Source organism: Salvelinus sp. IW2-2015, unplaced genomic scaffold, assembly GCF_002910315.2.
Source record: "Salvelinus sp. IW2-2015 unplaced genomic scaffold, ASM291031v2 Un_scaffold5203, whole genome shotgun sequence".
Taxonomy (NCBI): Eukaryota; Metazoa; Chordata; class Actinopteri; order Salmoniformes; family Salmonidae; genus Salvelinus; species Salvelinus sp. IW2-2015.
The window spans coordinates 16608-27884 of NW_019946469.1; the positions used below are offsets into that span (position 1 = coordinate 16608).

At 42.6% G+C, this 11277-nt stretch overlaps 1 protein-coding gene across 1 annotated transcript in view; it reads right to left on the reverse strand.

Annotated features, from left to right (window-relative positions):
* LOC112078058 (cryptochrome DASH-like) overlaps positions 1–5888 on the reverse strand; it is a 21391-nt gene extending 15503 nt beyond the window's left edge. The window contains 2 exon segments of the mRNA XM_070441929.1: positions 1962–2134; positions 5714–5888. Of these exon segments, the coding sequence (XP_070298030.1) occupies positions 1962–2134; positions 5714–5776 (236 nt within the window). The 5' untranslated portion in view covers positions 5777–5888.
* Positions 5889–11277: the final 5389 nt, after the last annotated feature.

Sequence of the window (11277 nt, forward strand, 5' to 3'; positions counted from 1 at the left end):
ACAGGGGCTATACTACCTGCTATAGGTTAGAACAGGGGCTATACTACCTGCTATAGGACAGGGGAAATACTACCTGCTATAGGTTAGAACAGGGGAAATACTACCTGCTATAGGACAGGGGCTATACTACCTGCTATAGGTTAGGAAAGGGGAAATACTACCTGCTATAGGTTAGAACAGGGGAAATACTACCTGCTATAGGTTATGGTGTGGTACATTATGGTTGTGGTGTGGTACATTATGGTTGTGGTGTGGTACATTATGGTTGTGGTACATTATGGTGTGGTACATTATGGTGTGGTGTGGTACATTATGGTGTGGTACATTATGGTTGTGGTGTGGTACATTATGGTTGTGGTGTGGTACATTGTGGTACATTATGGTTGTGGTGTGGTTGTGGTGTGGTACAGTATGGTTGTGGTGTGGTACATTATGGTTGTGGTGTGGTACATTATGGTTGTGGTGTGGTACATTATGGTTGTGGTGTGGTACATTATGGTGTGGTACATTATGGTTATGCTTTGGTACATTATGGTTGTGGTGTGGTACATTATGGTTGTGGTGTGGTACATTATGGTTGTGGTGTGGTACATTATGGTTGTGGTGTGGTACATTATGGTTGTGGTGTGGTACAGTACGGTTGTGGTACAGTATGGTTATTGTGTGGTACGTTATGGTTGTGGTACGTTATGGTTGTGGTGTGGTACGTTATGGTTATGGTGTGGTACAGTATGGTTGTGGTATGGTACATTATGGTTGAGGTTTAGTACGTTATGGTTGTGGTGTGGTACAGTACGGTTGTGGTACAGTATGGTTATGGTGTGGTACGTTATGGTTGTGGTGTGGTACGTTATGGTTGTGGTACATTATGGTTATGGTGTGGTACGTTATGGTTATGATGTGGTACAGTATGGTTGTGGTGTGGCACAGTACGGTTGTGGTACAGTATGGTTATGGTGTGGTAAGTTATGGTTGTGGTGTGGTACGTTATGGTTGTGGTACATTATGGTTATGGTGTGGTACGTTATGGTTATGATGTGGTACAGTATGGTTATGATGTGGTACGTTATGGTTGTGGTGTGGTACAGTATGGTTATGGTGTGGTACGTTATGGTTATGATGTGGTACATTATGGTTGTGGTACGTTATGGTTATGATGTGGTACGTTATGGTTGTGGTACGTTATGGTTATGATGTGGTACGTTATGGGTGTGGTACATTATGGTTATGATGTGGTACGTTATGGTTATGATGTGGTACGTTATGGTTGTGGTGTGGTACAGTATGGTTATGATGTGGTACTTATGGTTATTGATGTGGACGTTATGGTTGTGGTGTGGTACGTTAATGGTGTTGGTGTGGTACGATTATGGTTGTGGTGTGGTACGTTATGGTTATGGTGGGATACGTTTTGTTGTGGTGTGGTACATTATGTGTGGTACGTATGGTTATGTGTGGTACGTTATGGTTGTGGTGTGGTACATTAATGGTGTATGTGGTACGTTATGGTTATGATGTGGTACGTATGGTTTGTGGTACTTAGTTATTGGTGTGGTACAGTATGGTTATGGTGTGGTACAGTATGTGGTGTGGTCTTATGGTTGGTTGGTACGTTAATGTTTTGTGTGTGGCGTGTGTTTTGTGTTGGTACGTAAATGTTGTTGTGTGGTACATGCTAATGGTTGTGGTGTGGTATCATATGGTTATGGTGTGGTAAGTAATGGTTATGTGTGGTACAGTATGGTTATGGTGTGGTACATTATGGCTTGTGGTGGGTACATTATGGTTATGGTGTGGTAAGTTATGGTTATGGGTGTGGTACAGTATGGTTATGTTGTGTACATTATGGTTGTGGTGTGGTACATTATGGTTATGGTGTGGTAAGTTATGGTTATGGTGTGGTACAGTATGGTTATGGTGTGGTACAGTGTGTATGACGAGAGCAGCTCAGCTCCTCTCACCTGCCTCTCTGTATCAAACTGGTCCTGAGGTCCTGGATGCTGTCCAGTAGGAAGCGCAGGCGGAAGGGGCCGGTACGGGGCAGGTTGTAGTTGGCTGTCCCCAGGTAATGACCAGGGTCGAAACAGTACAGGGGAACGATGTGTTCAGCATTCCTCTGGGCCCAGTGAAACACCTGCATAACACAGGGGTTACAATAGAGGGCCCAGTGAAACAGCTGCATAACACAGGGGTTACAATAGAGGGCCCAGTGAAACACCTGCATAACAGGGGTTACAATAGAGGGCCCAGTGAAACAGCTGGATAACATTTAATATTTATTCCACAGATAGAGGGCGCTCTACGAGCTGCTCATTGAACATCATTCAGCCTGTAAATCACGATGAGTGAGTGGGCATGGTGGTTTGCCGGTGAGTGGCTTGCCACAGCCAACGACAGCGTATTTTAAAAAGTAAATAATCACAAGTACACTTCACCAAGCAAGCAGCCCTGTCCTCGTCACATGCTCACTTAATTATCTTGAGCTGGCTAGCTAACCAGCAATATAAACATCCCTTTTTCAGGAACCTGTCTTTGAAAGATAATTCGTAAAAATCCAAATAACTTCACAGATCTTCATTGTAAAGGGTTTAAACACTGTTTCCCATGCTTGTTCAATGACCCATAAACAATTAATGAACATGCACCTGTGGAACGGTCGTTAAGACACTAACAGCTTACACACGGTAGGCAATTAAGGTCACAGTTACGAAAACTTAGGACACTAAAGAGGCCTTTCTACTGACTCTGAAAAATACCAAAAGAAAGATGCCTAGGGTCCCTGCTCATCTGCGTGAACGTGCCTTAGGCATGCTGCAAGGAGCCATGAGTTAGTAGAAATAAATTACTAATAATTTGGCCCTTGGATGGCCCTTGGATGTACACAGAGCTACCATTAAAGATATGCATGTCAATCTCTCCTGGCTCAAAGTGGAGGAGAGATTGACTTCATCACTACTTGTATTTGTAAGAGGTATTGACATGTTGAATTCACTGAGATGTCTGTTTGAACTACTGGCACACAGCTCAGACACCCATGCATACCCCACAAGACAAGCCACCAGAGGTCTCTCCCCAGTCCCCAAGTCCAGAACAGACTATGGGAGGCACACAGTACTACATAGAGCCATGACTACATGGAACTCTATTCCACACCAGATAACTGATGCAAGCCGTGGAATCGGGTTTAAAAAACAGATAAAAATACACCTTATGGATCAGCGGGGACTGTGAAGCAACACAAACATAGGCACAGACACATGCATACAAACACACGTACATATAGATTTTGTGTTGTCGATATGGGGTAGTACAGTAGTGGCCCGAGGGCACACACTTAAATGTGTTGTGATGTCATCGCTGCTCGTGCTGCTACCGGGTGCATTTGGTTCTTATTATACCTCAGTGCTGCCGAGTCCCCAATAACCAGATGTTCCGGTTTTCAGGGGAAATGGTCCGTGCCATCCGGTATCCTTGAGATCCCTACCCCATTGAAGTCTACATTTTAAATGGTAGAGATCCCAGATAGCACTGACCAATAGGAAAGAGGGCCTGTGACAGGACTTCCTCTTTCGGACTTTACACCTAAGATCGTATACTATGAAGATGGGATAAAACTGCTTCTCCAATAGAAATCCCCGATCACACTTGTAGGCGTTGTCTCATGGCGATGTTGGCTAGTGTAACAGTATAACTTTAGTACGTCCCCTCGCCCCGACACGGGCGCGAACCAGGGACCCTCTGCACACATCAACAACAGTCACCCACGAAGCGTCGTTACCCATCGATTCACAAAAGCCGCAGCCCTTGCAGAGCAAGATGCAACACTACTTCTAGGTTTCAGAGCAAGTGACGTAACTGATTGAAACGCTAGTAGCGCGTACCCGCTAACTAGCTAGCCATTTCACATCCGTTACACTCACCCCCCTTTCAACCTCCTCCTTTTCCGCAGCAACCAGTGATCCGGGTCAACAGCATCAATGTAACAGTATAAATTTACGGCGTCCCCTCGCCCCGACACGGGCGCGAACCAGGGACCCTCTGCACACATCAACAACGGTCGCCCACGAAGCATCGTTACCCATCGCTCCACAAAGGCCACGGCCCTTGCAGAGCAAGGTGCAACACTACTTCTAGGTTTCAGAGCAAGTGACGTAACTGATTGAAACGCTAGTAGCGCGTACCCGCTAACTAGCTAGCCATTTCACATCCGTTACACTAGGGAAGCTCATGCACAGAAACACGTCATCGGTCTCGTACCAAACTCCTTCGATATAAAGTTGTTTTTGATGAAAATGAAAACGTGTCAGTTTGTCACTTTCACGAGGTTGGAGTAATAACATGTTCAACTACTTAAAATATTAGAATCTAGGTCGTGCCTTTAGATTAAGAAAATGTGAGAAATTCTTTTTTAGTTCTTCTCCATGTACTTCTCCAACCCTGGCCTGTTTTGTCAAGCTTTCCCAGAAGACTCACGTTGCTTCAAGCAGCAGTAAGCCTCTGGGTTTAGAAACTCTGTGGCAAAAGTCCATCCGAACAACTCCTCCACGTTTACGGGTTGAAGAGCGCAGCAGAGAACCTCCCCTGACATTTCTTCTTCAAGACCAGTGTGTAGTGATCTACGTCCAAACACACACAGAAAAGACACACCTTATCCCCTCAAATGAAGTGGACACTTCTGATGACGTAACATAACGTCTGACGGGTGTACACTTGCAGGGCGAGGGAGGAAGGGTTGTTTTTAAATGGACCGCCCCTGCCCGGAAATTCTTTACTTGTTCATCCCTCGATGATTGTGTTTTCAGCCACCCTGGGTGCTTTATATATGCTCTAGTCAATTATGATTGCATGTCTACTTACATTAAATATATAATGATTAATATACACCTACTGTATGATAGCTAGCAAATTAATTAGATAAATAACAGCCTGCCTAGCTGGAACTTCTGAAGGAGGAAAATGTGTTACAAGACGTGTTTGGGCCGTCAAATGCAATAGCAGCACAATTTCTAACTTATTTACATTCGTTTTTACTTACACGTGTGTTGACTTCTCCATCGATTTGTTTTGAACTTTGTACAATCATCGCGAATTGAATTATGGGGAGTTTCAAGCCGGAGTGAACATAATTGTACACTCGCAAAGCCGAATGAAAACGAAGTCTGAGGGCTTAAGTTGCAAACTTCCCTTGTTTGGCTAATCATTTGGACCGCCCACCCAAGATGGCGACGGGGATTCCCCCAAGGGCGTAAGGCGAGGGTAAGTGGACGAGGGTGTGTCTTTTAAATGTTTGGACCTCAGCCCTAGTTTCAGGCATTTATTTTACGGCTGCTACGTCAGGTTAGACCGGAGCAAGCAGTTTTGGTACCCAGGTAACTATTTCTAGTCCAAGTAAACAGGATTTCACCCCGATCATGTCTATTCGTCTGGGATGGCAAAAACGTGGCGAAATCGTGTAGTGTATGACCGGCATAACGTTTGTTTGCCATTATACCACAAGAAGATTTTTTGATTTTTGCTCCTGTTTATTGGTGTCAGATGAGAAGAAAAATGATCAGAGAATGCACGATAAAACCAAATATACTTTACATTAGTGAAGAGAAAGTGCAACACTGTATATCACATTGAACATGGCTAAGTCAAAGGTACACATTTTGGAATCGTTTTGTTCCAAGACTATTAGACACATTTCTGATCCAATTTAGAATCAACTTACCTCATTGTCGTGAAGACGCAAGTCATTTCTCAGCAAACATATGACTGTCCGTGAGGTAGACATATTCCACAGCTAAACACGTTTGCGATAGTAGATTTGTTGAGTGCACTACTCTCCTGACGTGGTTATGTAGCCGATGCTGCCTGCAAACACCCCTGGGCTTGACTTGTGTGAAGATAGCCACAATAAGGATTAGGCACAACAGCGGAACGTGTGGTTTGCCTTCAAAATAAAAGCCCCCCCCCCCCATTGAAACTGATCCAAATTCATACAAATAGTGGAATAATGCCATATTTTCGCTAGATAATGCTAATCAAAGTTGGAATGTTATTATACAACTTAAAAATAAATACTATAATTAATCAACTTGACAAACCAGTAAAAAAAAACACGTTTAAAATCCCACTGGATGTATTAGACTGCATAATTGACTTGGGGACATACACACACTGTTTGTGTTGGATATTCATATTGGACTGTACAGTCTTACCTGTGGAGTGGGCACCCATGAAACAGGGTAAGGCTGTAGAGCTCAATATGAATGTCCAACTCACACAATAGACTGACTGGGAAGGCGATTTCCCCACAGTCAACGTCCTGCAATAAGAGCTACGACACTAATATTTGTGGAGACTCTTTGGAATTGTAATCTGTAGGTGTCACTGTGTACGTTTACATGCACAGTAATATTTAGATATTAAACTGAATGTAGCATCAGGCAGATTGCGCAATAGTCATTGCATAAACATCTTACTCTGCTTATCTTAATCGAAGTGTAAGATCAAAATAAAGTAAGCCTACGCCATTTAAAACACTTTTCTGAGCAATATTTCTAATTATTACGCCATGTAAACACTTTGATCTGCGTATTTGATCTGTTGTAGCACCAGCCGAGAGCCTCCCGCGAGAGCCCCTCTTTAGTGTGAAGTGAGTTCAGAACAACTACATGTAACGTAGTAGAAGTAGTTTCCAAACTTTATAAGTCCAGAATCAATACGCTTCCCAAAAATAACATTGTCACTGTGGTAGAACGTTTATCTTCATTGGCGTTTTTCTGCATTTATCAAAAGTCCCATCAGGTAGCCTTATTTCAGATGTGTCATGTAAACTTCATTATTAAGGAAATCGTTCTTCCTGCAAAACATGTAAACGTTTTAAAATGAACTATTATATTAATCTGAATATCCACAATGTAACCGTACTCACTGAGAAGGCCGATACTCGAATTCATGGGTGCACAATCCATTGGTAAGGCTGTACATACACGGAGTATATCAAACATTAGGAACACCTTCCTAATATTGAGTTGTACTCGCGTTTAGCCTCAGAACAGCCTCAATTCGTCAGGGCATCGACTCTACAAGGTGTCAAAAGCGTTCCACAGGGATGATGGCCCATGTCGACTCCAATGCTTCCCACAGTTCCCACAAGGATTTCAACTCTGTCCATCACCGCATTCTTATCGGCAGACTCAATTGCCTTGGCTTCTCAAATGACTGCCTCGTCTGGTTCACCAACTACTTCTCAGATAGAGTTCAGTGTGTCAAATCGGAGGGCCTGTTGTCCGGACCTCTGGCAGTCTCTATTTCGGGTGCCACAGGGTTCAATTCTCGGGCCGTCTCTTTTCTCTGTATATATCAATGATGTCGCTCTTGCTGCTGGTGATTCTCTGATCCACCTCTACGCAGACGACACCATTCTGTATACATCTGGCCCTTCGTTGGACACTGTGTTAACTAACCTCCAAATGAGCTTCAACGCCATACAACACTCCTTCCGTGGCCTCCAACTGCTTTTAAACGCTAGTAAAACTAAATACATGCTCTTCAACCGATTGCTGCCCACACCCTGCCACCCGACTAGCATCACTACTCTGGACGGTTTTGATCTAGAATATGTGGACAACTACAAATACCTAGGTGTCTGGTTAGACTGTAAACTCTCCTTCCAGACTCACATTAAGCATCTCCAATCCAAAGTTAAATCTAGAATCGGCCTTCTATTTCGCAACAAAGCCTCCTCCACTCATGCTGCCAAACATACCCTCATAAAACTGACTATCTTACCGATCCTTGATTTCAGCGATGTCATTTACAATAGCCCCTTACTCAGCAAACTGGATGCAGTCTATCACAGTGCCATCCGTTTTGTCACCAAAGCCCCATATACTACCCACCACTGCGACCTGTATGCTCTCGTTGGCTGGCCCTCGCTTCATATTCGTCACCAAACCCACTGGCTCCAGGTCCTCTATAAGTCTTTACTAGGTAAATCCCCGCCTTATCTCAGCAGGTCACCATAGCAACACCCGCCCGTAGCACGCGCTCCAGCAGGTATATTTCACTGGTCATCCCCAAAACCAACACTTCCTTTGGCCGCCTTTCCTTCTAGTTCTCTGCTGCCAATGACTGGAACGAATTGCAAAAATCACTGAAGCTGGAGTCTTATATCTCCCTCTCTAACTTTAAGCATCAGCTGTCAAATCTGTAAATAGCCCACCCAACTACCTCATCCCCATATTATTACTTACCCTCTTGCTCTTTTGCACCACATTATCTCTACTTGCACATCATCATCTGCACATCTATCACTCCAGCGTTGATGCTAAATTGTAATTATTTTCGCCTCTAGGGCCTATTTATTGCCTACCTCCCTACTCTTCCACATTTGCACAAACTGTACATAGATTTTTCTATTTTCCTTTTCTATTGTGTTATTGACTGTACGCTTGTTTATTCCATGTGTAACTCTGTGTTGTTATATGTGTAGAACTGCTTTGCTTTATCTTGGCCAGGTCGCAGTTGTAAATGAGAACTTGTTCTCCACTCTCCTACCTGGTTAAATAAAGGTGTTCTCAACATGCCTACCTGGTTAAATAAAGGTGTTCTCAACTGGCCACCTGGTTAAATAAAGGTGATATAAAAATAATTATACAAAAAAAGCAGCTGTGTCAAGTTGGCTGGATGTCCTTTGGGTGGTGAACCATTCTTGATACAAACGGGAAACTGTTGAGCGTGAAAAACCCAGCAGCGTTGCAGTTCTTGATACAAACCGGTGCACCTACCCCGTTCAAAGGCACTCAAATATTTTGTCTTGCACATTCACCCTCTGAATGGCGCACATACCCAATCCATGTCTCAATTGTCTCAAGTCTTACAAATCCTTCTTTAACCTGTTTCCTCTCCTTCATCTACACTGATTGAAGTGGATTTAACAAGTGACATCAATAAGGGATCATAGCTTTCACCTGGATTCACCTGGTCACTCTATGTCCTGGAAAGACCAGGTGTCCTTAATGTTTCCACAGTGGGATTTAACTGTTGTTAAATGTATTAATTATTGTATTATATAACATTCCAACGTTGTTTATCATTATCTAGTCCAAATATGGCATCGTTCCACTCGTTGTATCCGTTTGGATCAGTTTCAATGTGAGACTTTCATTTTGAAGGTGAACCGCAAATTCTACGATTGTGGCTAATCCTTATTGTGGCTAGCGCCACACATCTCTGGGCTGACGCTGGCTGCTTCAGGTTTTATAACACAGGCTAAAGTTAAGCTGTTACAAAACTGTTGCTTTTGTAACACTGTAATTAACACACTTTTAGGYAATTGTTTGCTAATAATGTAGGTCTAGTAGATTTTAATTAGTTTAAATGTATTTTCAAATGATAAAAAATAATGAGTTTTGAAAAAGTGAGGTTTCTGTAGGAGCCAAAAAGAAAATGGCTTATTGTTATTACTAACAAACAACATGTAAGAAAGATAAACACATCGTAGTCTTAGACATTGATTTACATGATACATGTACAACAGATCAACAGGATACCTGTTTTGAGACTTTGTCATCCTATAGGAGGATTCCATTCTGAACAAGCTCCAATCAAAAGCCCAGTCAGTCATTACCAACAGTACTACATACTGCTCCTTGTCATGAGCCACTGTCTGGACCAGTACAATCTCTATAGCATGGGAATCTAACAGGTATAATTAAATGTCATTTCATATAAAAGTGCAATATGATATGTACTGTATATTGGGTAGTTGACCTGACTTTTCTTGTCCATGATGGCAAACACAAATATTATTTAACTTAAATTGGCTAAAATTGTGATATAATACTAAAAGCTTTGTTTTTAACGTAGATAATGAGTAGATTCATGCAGTGTATCATTTTTGTATTCTTGCAATTTTGAATCAAACGTGACAATTGTTCAGTGGTGTGACTGTCCCAGGTTAAGGGTGTGGAACTTAAATTCCCTTCACCTACTTCATAGTAATTACACAGAAATATATTTCAATAAATAATAGTCCCCGAGTCTATTCATGATATTACCAAATAGTTAATTACATGTTGTCCCTAAATTCATCGATCCAGCATGTGGGCACCATTCAAATCAAATCAAGTTTATTTTATATAGCCCTTCGTACATCAGCTAATATCTCGAAGTGCTGTACCATTGCGCTGGGGAGGGTTCTCTTGGAATGAGGAAGTACAGAAGACATGGCTGGATCACATGACCTGAATACACTGGAAGCTTTATAGAAATATTTATAAAAATATTGCACTTCACTGCCATAAGAGGTCAGTTTCTTAGTCCTTTGGTGTGATGCCTTTTGAATGTTTACACTGAGTGTACAAAAATTAAGGACACCTGCTCTTTCCATGACAGACTGACCAGGTGAATCCAGCTGAAAGCTATGATCCCTTATTGATGTCAATTCTTAAATCCACTTCTATCAGTGTAGATGAGGGGAGGAGACATGTTATGGAATCATTTGTAAGCTTTGAGACAATTGAGACATGGATTGGGTATGTGCGCCATTCAGAGGGTGAATGGGCAAGACAAGATATTTCAGTGCCTTTGAACGGGGTATGGTAGTAGGTGCCAGGTGCACCGGTTTGTGAAAAGAACTGCAACACTGCTGGGTTTTTCACACTCAACAGTTTCCTGTTTGTATCAAGAATGGTCCACCACCCAAAGGACATCCAGCCAACTTGACACAACTGTAGGAAGCATTGGAGTCAACATTCATATTTCTCACTCTTCATGTATTGTGGACACACTTGTCTTTGTTATGCTACATAGTGTTTTTACAGCGAGCTAGCATCTGTAAGCCTGTTGTTTCTGTCATCTCATTTTAGACATTTAGCATTTCAGTGTATTGTATAATGTCCACCAGTGTCTTATATGAGCTGTGGTTGTTTGGATGTTTACTGTATAGATTATGTGGGTTTTGTGTTAGCAATGAGCCTTGTGGATGTAGCTGTATACATACAAGTTCATGCTGTTGTGTGAGGATAACGGTGCTGCTGGGTAGTCCTGTGTAGTCCTGTCCTCCTCTGATCATTCATTAGTGAAGTCACTGCCATGTTGTTAGGTTGTATTGTCCTGTGCAGCATTAAACTACCTCAACTGGAATCCTACCAGTCTGTCATCAGCCCAACATGTCCTCCACTACAGAAACTGAGAAGCATTGTAGTCAACATGGGCCTGTGAGGAGCATTGTAATCAACATGGACCTGTGAGAAGCATTGTAATCAACATGGACCTGTGAGAAGC